General features: G+C 40.1%; 1 protein-coding gene across 2 annotated transcripts in view; it reads left to right on the top strand.

Moving 5' to 3' along the window:
* Window positions 1-17,640, top strand: part of LOC308185290 (transducin-like enhancer protein 4) — a 97,513-nt gene that overhangs the window by 40,091 nt on the left and 39,782 nt on the right. The window contains exons 6-8 of one of the 2 annotated variants that reach the window (XM_080573207.1): window positions 847-921; window positions 13,684-13,888; window positions 14,317-14,333. In XM_080573207.1, the coding sequence (XP_080429333.1) occupies window positions 847-921; window positions 13,684-13,888; window positions 14,317-14,333 (297 nt within the window). The remainder of the gene's footprint in view (window positions 1-846; window positions 922-13,683; window positions 13,889-14,316; window positions 14,334-17,640) is intronic. The other variant, XM_080573208.1, reaches the window with a different exon arrangement.

Raw genomic sequence — 17,640 nt, 5'->3', positions numbered from 1 at the left:
TGCAGTTCGCCCTGGCCCTACATTGCACCAATTTGTCGTTTCTAATGCTGATCCTGCAAGGCTGCATGTACAGATGAATTTGCTACCACTGGAGCTCCAAACTGGCACAGGTCCGGTTGCAGGATTAGGACCTTGCTTTTATTTGTAGCTGATGTTTTCAAATAAATACCAGTCAGTTTTCAGCATACAGCAATTTTGAATTTACTGCACTAATACAGTATCACTCAAACTGAGATAATATAACCACTGAAGCTTGTAAACTGTGTTGTTAATTAGACCATGTGTTTTTGATGGACTTTTTAAAGCTATTAAAATTTACATGTTGGGGATTGAAATAATTAGTTCTCTTTCACGTGTTTGACAGAATTGTGAATGGCATTTTAAATTTCTTTCTTACGGTTGAGCTGCTTTGAAATGTACCAAGGAGGAGAATCTGTATATCCTTCAGTGATGTGGGCACTGTGTGGTTGTTGAAAATACATACCTTTCATTTTCCAGTATGCCTTTTTTTTTTTTTTTTTTAATGAAAAAGTTTCCATGCCTTTAAGGTTTGCTTTTTAAGGTGGCATGTAAATTCAGGAGCACACTGTGCTTGTGAACAAAAGGAAGACAGGTCCCCCATATAGCTGGGTTATAAAATAGCTCTTTTTGGTGGCAAGGGTGTAATTCCTGTCAAGTAATAGCATAAATAAAATCTTCCTCTTACCTTATACACAGAATTTGACTGCCTGTTAGAGAACAATTATTTCAAGACCTGCATGTGATTTAAAAGAAAAAAAAGGAAAAAAAATTGTGCTTAGTATTTTTTTTAAATAATTTTATTCTGTTTCTGATCTTCATTTATAGCACCAGCAACAAGTGGTGCAGGCTGTGGAGCGTGCCAAGCAAGTGACCATGGCAGAACTGAACGCAATCATTGGGGTATGTGGTCTTTCCGTTTCAGCTCCAATAGTATTTGAAAACAGCTTTCTTCTTCTTTCTTTCTTTTTTGAACTCATTTCTATCAGGTGGGCAAAAGCTGGGGGCAGTGGGGAAGGGAGTTGGGTAGCTCGATCTTTGTAAAAGCTGGTTGCTGCTTGAAAACTTCCGCTTGTGCTGCGCTGAGAAGACTAAGAGGGTTAATGTCTGTTGTATCCATTCCCTGAAGCGGAGTGGGTATCTGTTTTCTGTTGTCCTTTTTAAGCCACATTGCTTCCTTTGCATACTGCTTGCCAGCCTGCTCCCCTAGCCATGCTAACAGATAGCCTTTGTATGATGCGCTGTGCGTTGCTGAGGGGTTGGTTATTCCCCTTGCTGCTGCCCCTGTGTTTTTCTGTGCGGTAGCCCGAGACCATAAATATACGCCACACATTTCTCTCTATACGTTAAAAAATGATTCAGGTACCTTTTGCTTAAATAAAGGAAAAGAAGCACAATAACCCTTCCCCAGTTCGTTCACAGGATCCAGTCCCGGTTGTCTAAAAATACAGGTGGGGGGAGCCCCTCTTTTAAAAGCTTTACGACCAGCAGTATTGGCTGGTAGTACAGAAGCCCTGCAAGGTTTATGGGTGTGGGCAGCCACAGTGTTTACATTTTATGAGTGGAGAGGAAAGGCATAACAACAAAAGCCATGGTTGCTCGCACTACATAAAATAAAGGTGAGAAGTCATAGCTTAATAGCACATTATTCACATGTATAATTATGCAGCTGGTAAAAGCAGTTGTTTAAGTTATTCTAATGAAGACACTACAACTGTACTTCCCATATTCTGCCCCCTCCCAAATGCTTTTTCTTTTGTGTATAGATTATACATAAAAGTCTTTTCCTTTTTTTTATTCAGTGTATCAAACACACTTTGAAATGCTAATTATTCCATTTACTTTCATTAAAATTCAAATTGCTGAGTGAAGATGTGGATAAGGGTCGCCGAATAATCAATCTGAAGTGAAGATATTGCTTCAATTATGCCTCTGTCTTTTAACAAGGAAATCAGGACTCTTCTGATCATTGCTGACGGTAGTGTAGAGCAGTGGTCTGATTGTAGCTTGTTTTTAATAGGCTGTTTCTAACTCTATTTTGTATCCCTCTGACCACAAGAAAACACTGGTAGTCAATTAGAAGATATAAATGGAAAAGAGTAACCTTTATTTCCTCTGAAGTACCCGTTAGAAAGAAGGGGGTGAATCAGAGCGAGTCGTGTAGAATCATGAATAACATTTGTTGTACGTCTTTTACGCTCCAGTGGGGAGAGTGGGAGATGAATAATTTCCCAATTAGTTTTCATTACCTAACCAAAAATATTGCCTTCTATTAACATTCTTTGCATAAAGTAAGTATCTAAAGGTTGGCTTCTTTGTTGTAGAAGTTTTTACGTCTGCTTTGCTAGTGTGTACGTAGTGTTGTTGTGTATATGCACGTACCGTTGTGCGTGTGTACATGCACACACATGCATATGAATATATCACAGTCTGTGTACGTTTTTGTCATTCACCCTTGCATATATTAGGAAGACTGTGAAAAGTAATTACATTCCTAGTAAATGTTAAGTGTATTGATGTAGAGCATGTGGCATTGTAGATACTGCCTATTGCACTTGTTATTTAAGTTTATCCTGCCTTCATGAACCGCTAAACTACACAGAATAAATATAGAGTCTAGAAGCTTGTCTGGGAGCCCAGCAGTTACTTCTGTTGGTCTGCCCCCGGCAGACAGAAGTGAATTTCCTATTTTGTCTGTTGCTGTCTGAATTTATCTTTTCAAGTCAATTGAGATTCCATTGCTTGAAATCTTTGTAATATCTGAGTTTTGTTTCTGTGGATTAAAAAGGGATAGCTCTCATCTCCCTCAGAAGAGTGATTTTACCTTCCTTTTTTTCACTCTTGTTTTATGTTGACTTAAAAAATGCTGTGTAGCCCTCTATATAGTTTTAGAGAAACAGGAGCAATACGGACTGAAAATTTCATGTTCATCAGATTTAAGGGGAAGTAATCTAATTCAGTCTTTAAGAGATTCATTGAAAATTGAATAAATAAGATAGCAAGTTATCGAAAGAGCTTAAGTTCTAGTTGCATGAATATCTACAATAATTTTATGCCTGCTCTTAGAGAGATTCAGAGTCTGAAAATGTAGCAAGGGACTCGAAAAGGCTTGTCATACTTTGTAAAGTGAATACCAATAAAAAAAAAGCAAAACACATAATTAGAAATCATGTCTTCTTTATATCTCTAATTATGTTGTTTTATATTATTTTGCTGCTTGGTAAGTCTGACAAAGTTTGTGTTCTTTTAACACCGATATTTAAAAAGCTTCCAGTGTTTGTTCTCTGTTGATAGTTTTTCAAAAGATATCTGTTAATTACCCATTGAATTGTGTATTGGAAGAAGGCAGAAGCAGTGTCTGAGTTTTTGAAATACAAATGTAGCTTAGATTTCTCAGTGCTTTGGGGCCATATTCAGTTCACCTCGTTGATGCTGAACTGTTTTTCGTTTGAGTGGAGGAACTACGGTTAGAGTTTAAAATGCATTTTACTGGAATGGGGTATGGCACAAGAAAAGAATGTGCACAAATCATGTCTCTCTTTGTGTTTCACATATATATTTTTATATGAATGTTCTCTGATTTAATGGAATCTGATGAAGCACCTTTTTAACTTTGCAATATTATTCTATCTTCATTGGTAAATGAACCAAATCACTGATCCGTGCAGTTTAAATGCAAAATACTGAAGTGAGCCTGGAACCTGGAGAGACTGCTTGTTCTCCTGACAACAAACTCGTTGTGTTTAATGGAATGAAACACAGTTATAATGACTTCTTTCACAGGTCATGTTCAGTTTAAAACTGTTGACGGACTGAAACAAGTTAAATATCATCCATCTTCTTCTTGAGAGATACAGGGAGAAAAACTAAACCAAAACTATGTATCATAAGCATGCTCTGCAAGAGGATTGTAAATCTGCATCTGGTGGTATTTGCTTTGGGCAGTATGGTGCAGGATTCTTGCTTGGGGTACTTAGTAGTGCACACTCAGTGTCCCTCTCCAGGTTGGGTGCATCGGCATGAGCAACATAATGCATCCAGTTGATCTCGTCATGTGTCATAGCTGCCGTGTTTTTAAATTAGAAACTGCAAGTTCACACTGTTGGAACAACACACAAATTGTAGCCTTAAATCAGTAATATGATCTAATTAGGAATGATGTTTTCATTTCCTGTATTACTAAATTGAGTTGTCTAACTCTCTTAAAATGTTTTTTTTTTTTTAATCCATTGTACTATATAATCGGAACATGCTGTGTGAGTGTGGTTACGTTTTAATAAGGGAGCCAGGGAATTTAACTTGCAACTTTATAAGAATTTTATCAGAGTATGTTTTTTTTTCCCTGTTTTAAAATAGTCAGTTTTCAACTGCATTTGGATAGTAAGACAGAAATGGAGGCTACTGCCTGTTTATCACAGAAACAGATAAATGCTCCAAAAACTTAAGAACAGGTATGTGATGGTGTTCAAAGAAAATGCAGTTTAGCACAAGAAATGCTGAACCTCAATTTTTAGCAGTGACATTTTAATGATAGGAAGTCTGCAAAATTATTTGCCATCAATTGTGAAGGCAATAACAAGCCTTGGTGGTTTTTCACACTCTCTGTGTTAAGTGCTTTCAGAATGACAGCGTAAACTGTGTTAGAGAACTCCAAGGAAGTAAAACTGATTAAAATGTTCATGCTTGAATGGTGCTGATGGAATAGTTCATTTGGACTTTCTCTACCTCCTGCAGCTCAAGCTGAAATATTAAAATTCAGTGGATTTAAATCTCTCTCCCCTCAGCTCAGGAAAAAAACATTACATTTTAATAGGTTTTAAACTCATAATTCATTGGTTTGGAGCAGCACTATTAAATCTATTTAAATATTACTTGTATTACTAAGGAAATGATTTAAATGATTTTGCTTTTACCATTCTATACATATCTGGGTAAAAGTGTAAAAAAAAAAAAAAAGGGAACGAAGGCTTTGGTTTAATTTTTAAGCATTTTGTTTTATTATGTCACTTTTATTGTCTTCTTTAAAAATAAGCAAATGGCATTTGTTGGAAAAAAGGATGCCTCTGTATTGTGACTTATAACCATCAAGCTATAAGGTTTCTTCTTTAATACACTGCTTGTCAAAATTTCAATCCTGTGTTTGGGGCAGAAGTGCTTGTTTGCTCCATCTCAGAAATTATGTAATTTCTGGTTATTTTTAAGTGAGTATTCCGTTTTTACAGATGTGGAGTACGACGCCTGTTGTACCAACTTTATAGGTGTGCAGGTACACAAAGCTGTGGGAGTATTGAGATGCAGATAGGTGCACACAGGCTATAATAAAAAACTTAATGTCAGCGCATGCTGTTGCTCCCGGGGCCTCTGTGCTCCAGAGCTTCTGCTGCTAGGTGCGAAGGTGTGCAATTTAGCGGCATTTCTGCCTCCCTGCGGATGGTGTTTTTTTTTTTTTTTCTGCCTCTCGTGCGTGCCTGTGCAGTGGAGAAGAGAGGAGAGGGGCTTCTGGGTGAGCCACAGCACTTGGTGGGGATGGACTCGGGATGATGTTGCTGGTGGTACCTGGGCAGAGGACGGCTGAGGCTTGGACTGGGGGCCGGGCAGGGATGCTCTTTGCCACCCCATGCCCAGTGCCCGAGCAGAGAGATGACCGTGGGGAGGTGTGGCAGAAGCTTTTCCTGTGTAAACTGTGAACGTTTGCTTTCTGGTTTGTGTGGTAAAGCCGTTCCTGCAAAAAACACATGCCTTCAGAAATGGGAACTTCAGTGAGGACGGGGAAGGAAGGGCAGCAAAATGCCCAACTGTGTTGTTGCACTGGCACAAGCCACTTGTCTCTCGAGCCCTTTTGTATTGCTTGTGCAAGGGCTGTGCTGGTCTTTAGCAGTGGTTGAAGCTTAGATGCTGTAAAACAAAGTGGCCACCTGCTGTATATTGTACACAGATTGTTATAGTGGGAAGGTGGCAGACGAGGTTGACTTAATGGGTACGTGCTTTCGGTTGTGTTCATTTGTGTACCTAAAGAAATACTGAAATGCACTCCTCCCTGTTTAATTGCTCCTTTGCTGTTTGTATACTGAGAATGTGTGAGACGTGGTCTGCAAATTTTTTGACACTACCTAATCCCTGAAATTGAATCGTAGGAGGAAAAACATTTCAGCAAACATCTTTTTGTTTCTAATTATTTGTCTGAGGTATGGCCGGGTTGAAGACACTGCTTTTTTTTGGGTGGGGGAAGTGAAGAGAGTTTTTTGTAGTGTTTTTCCCATGTGCCAGCTTCAGAGAGAGCCTTATAGGTAAGGCCTGATTTAAATAAATCTCTTCCATATGCAGCATTATCCTGATTTAAAGAAGGTGAAAATGAAGTACACAAGATCTTTTTAGGGATTTTTGAGAGAAGTAATTAGAATGTAAATAATTCCAGGTTCCATATTTACTGAAAAAATGCTCCAAGGGTGGATTTTAAATGCTGTTCCTACACTTGGAGTGGGCTGCCACTATTTTCCTCTTTATGCAAGCTGTTGTAGCTACTGAATTTATATTGGTCTATCACTGTAGGAGCAGTCAGTAACATGTTTCAGGGCGAAGTGCAGACCACTTATTACATCCCACTGCCAATATGCTGATGCCAGAGGCCCTGCTCGTTATGCTTAAGTAAGTGCATATGACACGAGTGCTACAGCTCACATGCTGTATCTGATCAGGCAGGAGAGCTGACTTCTGCCTCCGTGTTTCTCAAGATTTTCCAAACCTTGGCACCACAGCTAATTGACCACCACATCTTTTTTGGGGGGTTTAGGATTAATCACTGCAGATAGGAGAAGAATTTTCTGTGGAGAATTTTCTTTGTGCTCTACAGTATGAAGATCCCAAACAAAGACAATTTGCTGAAATTCAACGCAGCGTGGATTTGTGTGTTATAACCATGAGAAAACAGAAAGTAGGACTGAAAGAGCTATGTAGTCTGTGCTTTTTGGTGATTGCTATCCAGAAATTCGACTTACTAGCGGTGGATTTAAAAAAAAAAAAAAAAAAAAGCATCAAGCAAATGCACGTGCAAGATACCATTTTATGCTAAGACTGCATGGCTCTTTGACTATACCTTGTGAGGAAGTTTAGAAGTGAATTACTGTTGCCACATTAAAAGCTCTGGTGGTAGAATTGCTTATGGATTTAGCAACTCAGGTCTCTGTGTGATCAGTGGCATTTCTTTTCTTTTAGCTTTTTCTTTTAGCACCAAGTCACAGTGGAGACACCATTTTCCTACTGTCTGTCCCAGAGCAGAGAAAATCTCTTCCCAATGTCCATGGGTAGGATGTGAATAGAGTGTCTGGATAAATCAGGTGTGTGTAAATAGGATAAATCAGGACAGCGTGCACCTGTCCAGATCTGAATTTTGCCCTCTGTAAATGAAGACACCCCGTTGCTGCTGTCACTGTTCTTTTCTCTGCACTGGTCTTTGTAAACGGTTTTGAAGCAGAGGTTTGTTATGCGAGGCACATGTGAAGCCACTGGTGTTTCTTACGGTAAGACCTTGAGCACAGCTGCACTTGGTGCTTTCTGCCTTCTTTTGCAGATGCGAATTTTCTTTTCCTAAGCTAGCAAGGGGATGGAGAAGAAGGAAGAAGAGAGCTTAAGTGGCATGATTTGTGCAAGAATTTCTGCCCTTTATTAAATGATAATAGAAAGTGATTTTAAAGAGCCTAATTCTTCCTCCTTCCACTCCCAGTGTAAAAATGAGAGAGGAGTCCTGCAAACAGACAAATGAACTACTGAACTCTGAGATTCTGGGGAAAAATGCACATGGCCTTTTGTGGGAAACCAGCTTTTTTTTTTTTTTCATTATTAAAATGCTGGCCTCTTTAACCACAGGTCTTCGGTTTGGTGGTGGATCATATTTTTTTTGTTGTTGCTTTCATCCTCTGTCTTTGCTGTTTCACTGCGTGAAAAATAGTCATAAGGGGGGAAGGGAGGACAAATGGTGAAATGTATCCTGACAGATGTTCCTGTATATATGATTAAGAACGGAAATGTTCCCTGCATATATTGCCTTTCATCCCACAATATGATTCTGGAGTTGACTTCTTATTCGTAGATCACTTTAAAGATCTTTGAGGCAATTTGTAGAGATATGATTCTGATAGTTTCTTTGTTATTTATGTAGGAGTTCTAAATGCTCCCCTTCTGATTAATGACAGCTATTGATTTTTCCCTTCCCCCCATAGTTTTCTCAGTGGAGCTTGCTTTCCTTCTGTGGAATCAGTATCCTCAAAGACAGAAAATACTGATTCTCAGGGAGGAAGAATTTTGGCATTTGCTTAATGTTTTTTATTTACTTATTTTTGTTATTGTTCTTTTCATTTATCTCATTTTTCTCTGTTTTTATGTTTTTTCATTCTTTGTCCTGGATTTTCTAACCTGTGCATCCGTTTTCCTTTGTGAGCAGAAACAAGCACTGTTTGCTGCAGATGAGCTGTGTATGAGGGTACTGAGTTCCCACCAGTCTCTGATGCAATCCTTTCACACTGGGCACATGCAAAATGATCACTCCCTTACAAGTCCAGTCATAAGGACAGTAGGTTGCTGTATCCTACATCTGCACCACAGTCTCTTTAAGACAAACCTATCATATGTTATATGTGCATATAGCTCCAGGTCTGTTCCACTGGAGGAGCTATTGCATGACTGTCCTTCTATGCTGTTTTGCCATGTTGTACCTTAACATTAAAAAACAAACAAACAAACAAAAAAAAAAACAACCCTGGTTTGGGAGGTTATGACAGCAGAGGAAGGAAATGGAGACAGTGCACATCATGTCAGGGGGTGCTAACAGGCATGACAGATAAAAATTCGTATCATCTGAAACACGCTTAAAATTGTGTATGCCAGAGCACTTCCTTTTCTTGCTGGTCTTTGAACCATTGACACTGTGTACTCAAGCCATTGCTTTTATCTCTTTATATTTTTTATCCTGATTAGGGTTTTGTGTGTATGCTATCACAATAATGTTTCTCTCTGAACAGTCAGTCACTTCACCTGAATAATTTCATGAAGCTGTCTTAGTCAGATGCTTTGGTGTGCCCCCAGCAGTATAGCAGGTTTGTGTGTGATTACGTGTCTTTTTGAGACGTTAGTTTGTTAACATTAGAAATGTCTTCGGGTTAGAGGAGTATGTTCAGGTTGTTTGGATAATGGCCGCGCACTTCCAGGGTCTGTAAAGGAAAAAGTGGTAGATTACTGTGACACAGAGCTGCTTGGAAAGTATCCAGTAAAAACTTGAACCTTTTCCAGGAAAATAGGTTTTGAATGTGCTGACTATAACAAGAGAGCATTAGAAGCTAATTTGTTAGTGGGTTTATTATCACATTTTGTTTTAAATTTGATCTCTTAAGATGTGTGGGGAAAAGAATTAAGCTAAGCATCAATATTTATAATTCCAGTTGTAAAAATTAGTGATACTCAGATAAGAGCCTTTTACAAAGCCTTTTTATGCATTTGTTTAGACATGGCTTTAGGAGTTTTTTTTTCCCTTGTCACTATAGACTAAGTAGAAGAAAATGCAGAAAATTTAAAAACCCAAACCAGATTAGTAGCAATTAGATGTTATCTTTATTTGATATGGGTTGATAATTGTTGAAATTTTTAATTCAATTTTTAATGTCAAACTTATTTAAATGACTGTCTTCCTAAACTTATTACCAAAAGAGCGAGGTTTTCTTTTTTGGCTTCTTTCTGACTACTGATTTTACCCTTGCTCCTATATTTTTGTGTGTTGGATATTTCTTAAAAACATTGCAATCCAGTAGGATTCTATAGGGTATGTTTCTTGGTTGGTAACTGTAGCTGTTTTTATTTCTAAATAGTTCTGGAAAATTTACAGCATAATAAAGCCTGGTGTACTGGTTTTGCAAGTTTTCACCTGTTACGAAAATGCACGCTTGATTTTATGCATACTGTAGTCAACTGTTCTAGGATTGTCTAGTTAACCGTATGCTAAGAGTTCACAAATGACATGACTAAGGATAATAAATTAAAGAGGAGATGGAGGAGTGGGAAGTGAAAGCATTACAGCAACATCAAAAAATTGTGTGGTTGCTCAGTTAGTTCATTTTCAGGCTTTCCTTGCAAGTTTTTAAATTGTATCAGATTTCACGATCTAAATTCATTCTATAGGCAAAAATGAATGTAACCTGCATTCCACAGGGGCATATTTATTTGTGGGGAGAATATCTGTCAGTTGTCTTATTTCATATCTTCAGCATTTTGAGGACTAGAGAGAAGACCATGTTTTTTTCTTACTACTTTGTAGCACTAACCAGATGCCCAGCGGGTAAGGAATTGCCCATGTTTTTCTAACTTTCTCTGTAACCAAGCAGCTGTGTACAGGCTGGTCTAGAAGATAATATTCGCTATTGATGCTGATGGGTAGTGAAAAAGCAAAACCAAGCTGTGAATGTTGCAGGCATTTGAACGTAGTAATAGATTTCAAAGGTTTGGAAATGGCAGCTGGGGAGGTGCTACCACTTTCTGGCTTTGCCTTCTTGAGTATGTGCGTTAGAAAACAGTGCTTAATTATGTTGTAATTTACTTTTTTCCTTCTTTTATGATGACTGCCAGCTTTGTCCCCACAAGGCATTGTATTCTGAGAGCAAAAGTCTACCCAGTATTTCATTTCTATTTTTTTCATTTATGTTTTTGGACCGGTGTCTCACTTTGGACATACGACGTTGCTCATCATATTGGAGGAGCTCATAGTCCTTTTCTGTACCGATGCAGTCCTACTCCCAATCCACGTGTTGTTGAACTTCCAGTCCTACTCTAGTCTATAAATATGCACCGTTATGTGCAACTGCATGGCATGAGCAAGTGAGGTAGTAACGGAATTTGGGATGTTAGGTTAGCAGTCTGTTTTTCATACCAAAGTGTTTTCTCTGTGCCATTGCAGTGTGACTAAATCACACCAATTTTCTGCTGTACCAGTGAATGGCACTGCGTGACTGTGGGGCCATCTTCCATCCAGATTTCATGTTCCCATCACTTTCTGTGAAAGATCTTCAGAGTCCCTTCAGAAAAGTTGTGTGCATGGTTCTCTGTGGCAGGAAGGCTGTGGGTTTGTTTTGTTTTTTCACCTGCTCTCTTCAGTTCTTTTCAGAGATGTCTGCAAGTCAGCTTGCAAGGGAAAACATTTTAGTTCTTGGTCAAGAGAATCTGGGCCAGCCATGCAGTTCTGGGTGATCTCAAGCTGCTGCACTGAGGAGTCATTGCACATACTAATCTTAATGCCCAAGTTATGTCCGGGAGATGTTAATGTTTGGCATAGCCAATATGCAGAGCCTGTGGTGCTGTATGGCTGAGTTATGTAGAGAAACTCCCAACAAAGTCCAGTAAAAATGCCATTGAGTTTGTACGGACATTTTCTTCAAGCTCTTTGGAAACCATCCTGTATCCACAGAGAAGGTCATATAATGCAAATTGGGTAGATTGGTAGGCAAATATCTATGGATTGTACAGAATTGTGCAGCGAGTGACCCTTACTTGTATGCTTTGATCAACAGTGAAAGAGTTAACAAGAGCAAAACTCTGTCACTGCTGGTATTCTCTGGTGCTTCTCAAAGCCATTGGCAAACTCAGGAAGACATCTTCTTGCATTGGTTTATAGCACATTTTCAAAGAGGAACGGGTAATCCATGTTTAAAACGAAATCCAAGATTCTGGATTACAGGATCTTTTGTCTGCTCATATTCTTTCTCTGTTTATCATTTCTCTCTGTCCTCCTCCCTCCACAAACCCAGCATGCCAGCTTGTTCCCTTGCTGTAAGGTACCCCCATTCGAATTCTAAAGCTAACCAACACACAGTTGTCTCGTTTCATTTTGTTGTAGTTAATTTTCAATTCTGAGCAATGAAACATCCTTCCATAAGAGCACTAAACAAACAAAATGTGTTTGGTACTTTCTACAAAAAAGGACAGTTAACTAGAGTGACATGGGTTTGCAAGTAGGGAGAGGATTGATTTTTCTTTCCCACCTGCAAGAATCTTGTTTCTGGTTTTCTTTCTTTTTGTGTCTTTTTTTGTCCTATTTTTTATATTTGTGTTATTTTTCCCCTTCCTTTTGGGTCATTCATCTTCTGTCCCTGGCACTGGGCTGAGTCAGATGCCGTGTACGTGCTACTGTCACTCAGATTCCACCGCCTGGATTGTGTTTTGAAAAGTAGGAGAAAGATCTCTACCTTCGCAGGAAAGTGTGGAGGGATGTGTGCGTGCAGGGTGCTGCATGAGTTATGTGGCGTGCTGTATACATGACTTGCATTCTTTTACTTTCTGCTCACCCATATGTAAAGATTTCATGCTAGGGAGGGGAGGGAAAAATCAAGTGAACAGCATTATTGCCTCTCGATTGATTAGAGAGCTAGGCTGTGAGGTGGGAACTGAATTTAGATTCAAATGAAAAACAAATAAAAGCAGAACTTGAATCTCCGCAATTAGGAATTTAAAATGGAATGTTTTTATGCAAAGTGAGTTAAGTTTTTATTTCTTCCTCTTCCAAAGTCCTTTATGAAGACGTGCAGGGAAGAGAGCAATCCTAGAGGACTTCTGATTTGATTTACCATGAGTCCTGAGAAGTGACTGCTTGGAAACTAAGAGAAAATTTCAAAGCTAATCTAGTTTCTGTATGAACAGGAATTAGTTGGACAGTTAGTGGGCAAGTCATGGACCTAAACAGATCTCTCTTGGGATATATTTAACATAACTTTTTTTTTTTCATGCCTTCCCATTCAGTAGCAACAAACAAACTATCTACCCACAATGGTTAGCATAGCACAGAGCTTGATGCAGCCCTAGTTGAGGTCAAGCACTCCAATTCGAACCTCTCAAGGGCTTTCTCTATGTGTTGCCAGTGTACTGGTAAAAATGACTTTAAACTCTTGTCAGCGCAGTTACTGGTGCATGCATCACAGTCCCACTCAAATAAACCTGTCACAACACAGAGTCAGCAGCTAGAGAAGAGTACAAGGGCAGGCCTCTAGCTTTTCATTCGAGCATCACTAAACGTGCACAGAGTGCCCAATTATTTCAGCATTATTGAGCAAGCCTACAGGAGGACCCAAGCCTTGCTACATTAGATTTTCTTTAGTAATTTGCTCAAGTACCGCTGAGGACACTTAAAGGGCTTAAAACGGTGGCTGCAACCAGTTTCCTTTTCTGGATTGTTAATTCAGGTTTTCTCTTTCAAATTAACTCTCACTGCATGCTGTGCAGTAGCGCTGGGAGAACTGTTTAACACTAATTTTCTCAATTTTCAGCTTTTTTTTTTTTTTGCATTATATAACTGCTTTTATAGTTACATATGTTTTGATTAGACTTGTACGTTGTGTGTTTCTGCTAGCAAGAATAAAATGTAGCAGCTCTGTCAGAGGAATAAAAAATTCACTAAAACTGAAAAAAATCTTTTTTTTTTTATAATTATTTTTTGTTAATTCAGCCTGAAGTTTACAGATTGTGTTGTGTCCAAACATACAGACATTTTTAAAATGCCAAGGTGTTTGTGAGAGTTAATACGTGGGTTGATCGGATGTATTGGTTGATCTGATCAGTTAGGTTTGATGTACAGGATCAGTCAGACAACCCCCCTCTCCCTGAACACATTCAATATCTGTGTTTCATTTTTCACAGCAGCAACAACTCCAGGCCCAGCATTTGTCACACGGACATGGTCTGCCCGTGCCGCTCACTCCGCACCCCTCAGGCTTGCAGCCTCCAACCATCCCACCCATTGGCAGCAGTGCTGGCCTTCTGGCACTGTCCAGCGCACTGGGGGGGCAGTCCCACCTCCCGATCAAAGATGAAAAGAAGCACCATGATAACGATCACCAAAGAGGTAGGCACTGCCAGATGCGTACATGGCTTCATTTGTTTCTTATTCCTTCTTTCTTTTATTTTTTAACTCTCCATATGTTTTGAAAAACATACAAACAACAAAAACAACAACAATATTCACAAGTAATTTTCACTAGCTAATTGCTTTAGTATTTATTACCTTGTAGTAGCCAGAAAGTGTGTTCAAAAGGTGGAGTTCTGGTTTTATAAATCTGGCTGTAGGGTATTAATAATTAACTGTACAGAAAAGTTAACATCTGTGCGATTTATTATTTAACAGATATCAAGATTCTTTCTTCTGAGAATGATAAGTGTGTAATTTTATGTAAACTAACTAGTACTTTTCTCTTTCTCTCTCTTTCCCCCCACCTCCTCATCCCCTGCTGCTGCCTCCTCTCCTCCATGTGTGTGGGGCTGCTCTGCACGCAGACAGAGACTCCATTAAGGTAGGACTCCATTTTGCAGGTGGAAGGATAGGCTCAAAAGAGCTGCACGCTGCATTTTTCTGACATGTGGTCTGGAGTGGTGGAAGAAGTCACTGATTGAAACCAGGGTGTGACCTTCATGCTGATTATCAGAGTCCTGAATAGGCTGTGTATCACACTAAGAGAGTGGCTGGTCATAGTGCAGCTAGGATTGCCAGTGATGTACCATCCAGCGAGGCTGGTGATCAGATCTCTGCCCCTTGGCCAACTCTCAGTGTTGGGACTGTTCTCGGATATGGTAAAGAGGACTGTCCTGAGTCTCTTTGTAAACTTCGGAGATAGAAAGAATTAGCCGGTGGTTTTAAGTCTTCGGAGGCTGTAAAACTGTAATTCTGATATATCCGCATAATACCATTTGCATTGAAGTTATGGAAAGCTGTGTCACTTTCAGGGAAGAAACGGGTTCCCACCTGCTGTGGTTTCAGCAGCTGTTGGCTAACTGTAGTGAAAGGAGCTGCAGAAGGCAGCACTCACTAAGAATCCTATATTCCTCTCCCAGAAGTCAGTTTTCACGCTCTTAATGACTCTGTGGTGTACATACGTGCGCCATCCTGTGAATGATAGTGTTTATAAACAGCCGTAATACATATCTTGCAGCTCATGTAATTTTGAGCATTCAGTGATGCATACTGCAGCAATTCAGCATATATTCCTGTGTGCTCATCTGTACTTGATAACCATCACAGTCTCACAGAGGATGCTGGAGTTTTAATGCTGCAAATGGAAAGGTGCATCTTGGCTCTGCCCTCTCCTGGATCAGCCTGCTCTCCTCACTGCCACTGGCCATTTACCAACTCACGGCAGAAGCAGTTGTCGCTGGTTGCGCAGTTACCTGCATAGCCCTGGGTAGCTGGATGCAGTTAGAGTAGAGCTTGAACAGCTTGCACAATCTTCAGAAGCGTAAGATTTAGTGGGTTTAGGTGATGGTGAGTGTGAAATGAAAAGGGTGCTTGTCGTACAAAGGGCAAGATGTGTGCACCTGACTTACTGAACACTTGCAAACAATTTGTCAAGTTTTCAGCGGTGCTTTTTTAAGAAATGTGTGATTCATTCTTGGGGGTGGCCAAACGGCAGAAGAGGTGTTCACAGCACAAGTTTTAGGAGCGTTTGATGAGATTGCCAGGAACTGGCCAGTAGGGTGTCCTCAGGGCTGCATTTTGGAGCCAGCTCTCTTCAGTGTTTTTTAAATGATCTGGATGCAGAAGTAAAATGCATACTAAGCAAGTTTGCAGATGATACTAAATTAGGAGGAGCTGTGGACTCCCTTAAAAGTAGAGAGGCCTTGCAGAAAGATCTTGATAGACCAGAAGGAGGGGCAGGCACTGAGCTCTGCTCTCTGGGGACAGCGACAGGACCCGAGGGGATGGCATGGAGCTGGGACAGGGGAGGGTCAGGCTGGGTGTTAGGGAAAGGTTCTGCACCCAGAGGGTGGTCGGGCACTGGGACAGGCTCCCCAGGGCAGTGGCCATGGCACCGAGCCTGACAGAGCTCAAGAAGCATTTGGACAATGCTCTCAGACACATGGTCTGGTTTTTGGGTGGTCCTGTGTGGAGTTAGGAGTTGGACTCAACTAAGGTCCCTTCAGCTCAGGATGTGCTACGATTGTTTTGCTCATGTGCCCTGGACAGAGTCAGGAGAAGCACAGTGCCAGGCACAGGCTTTGCCCCACCACAGACCTGTCCCACCAGGGGCTGCCGTGTGAGGGGGCATGCCTTTGCTTCTCCAGCAGTTCCCAGTGGGGACATGTCCCGTGCCCTCCCCCACGTATCTATGCTGCCATTGGCAACTTTGCTCTGTCCCAGCAGAATGAAATTGAGCTGGTTGTTGTCAGTTTTACTGTTACTCACGTGGTTCTGCATAACAACCAGGAGCTGACAGGAACTGTCAGTTTTTACTGTGAGCAGCAAAGGCACTGAAGCTGTCTATCCACCGACACAGGACAACAGCGCATTGGATTTCACTTTAGCTTCTTTGTCACGAGGGCTAGAAACTGGGATTATTGCTTTGTGCAGTGAAACCAGGCACAGATTAATGATGATTTCGGCAGAACACCCGCTGTTCACTCTGAGCAAATAGTTTTAGCTGTTCTTCTTTTTTCTCCACATCCAAACAAACAAGTGCAAGTAGGGCAGATATCTATATATATCGGAGAATATAAAAATGCTCATTTTCTTTAGCAGGCTTGCATACCTGTATAGTTGAGACCACAAGCCTTTCACTCATGAAGGTGAATAAAGAGAACTGCTAGCATATAGGGTATGCCAATTACTGTTTTAAATAGATTTATTAGTCCTCTTTCCATGATGTCAGTGGGATGTTGGGGTATTTATGCTGGTACGAGTATTGCGGGTGTGTTTATACTAAAAAGACTGATTTTGTTTAGTTCATCTGAAATTACTTAGAATGATTCAAATGCACTGTTACTCATACAGCTTCTGACACTGAGAGGAGGGTGTCACTACTTTGTAGCAATTTATTTTGAAATGATAAGTAGATGTTTGTCTTGTACAGTGTTCAGGTTGTGAGTTGGCTTGTGTGTCAGCATTATGGGGCTTGCTGCCAGCCTTGCAAGGTGAAATAGTTTGCTAATTTCCTTAAATGTTTTCAGTGATGCCCAGAGTAGCAGTTAGTCGCTTGTTCTATCGATCTGTCCTCCCTTAAGTGGCTCCTGGTTAAGAGAGGCTTTTTATGATCGTCTGCTGTGTGACTTGAGATGTTTTTTGTCAGCCAGAACGTGCCAGTTGCCAGCAGCTGGAGTCTGTGTGCTTGTATGAAATAATTTATTCATGCAGGATAATGCTCCTTAACATTTAACAGGTAATGAACGTGACATAAATTTCCTTCTTGCTTTTAATTTTTCCCTTTCCTCTTCTAATGTGCAAACAGGCAGCTCTGGTACTCTAAATAATAAGTAATTTTTGGCCATCTGTCAAAAGGAAATTTCAATACAAATTTAAATTAATGGTGCCTGAAATTTTTTATAGCTCCTCTAAAAGCCTCTAATGTGCAGAAAATTCTGAATCTGCTGGTAGTAATTAGTGTAGCATGTAATGAGGATATGGGCAACGTTATACAGCCCCAGTGTAACGTTTTGATATGGTAGCAAAATTTTGATTTATACAAGGTTGTGCCTGGGTTTAATTGTGAGAGACACTTTAAAGTGTTTTCTTGCTGATACAGATTATTAAGCAGGGCAGATTTTAGAATAGCTCGTAAAGTGTAAATTTACGCTTTAGTGTACGATTCAGATAATGAAGGTACCCTGCCC

The sequence above is a fragment of the Anser brachyrhynchus genome (assembly GCF_964034855.1).
Source record: "Anser brachyrhynchus genome assembly, chromosome: Z".
NCBI lineage: Eukaryota > Metazoa > Chordata > Aves > Anseriformes > Anatidae > Anser > Anser brachyrhynchus.
This window is presented reverse-complemented; position numbering and strand designations above follow the sequence as displayed.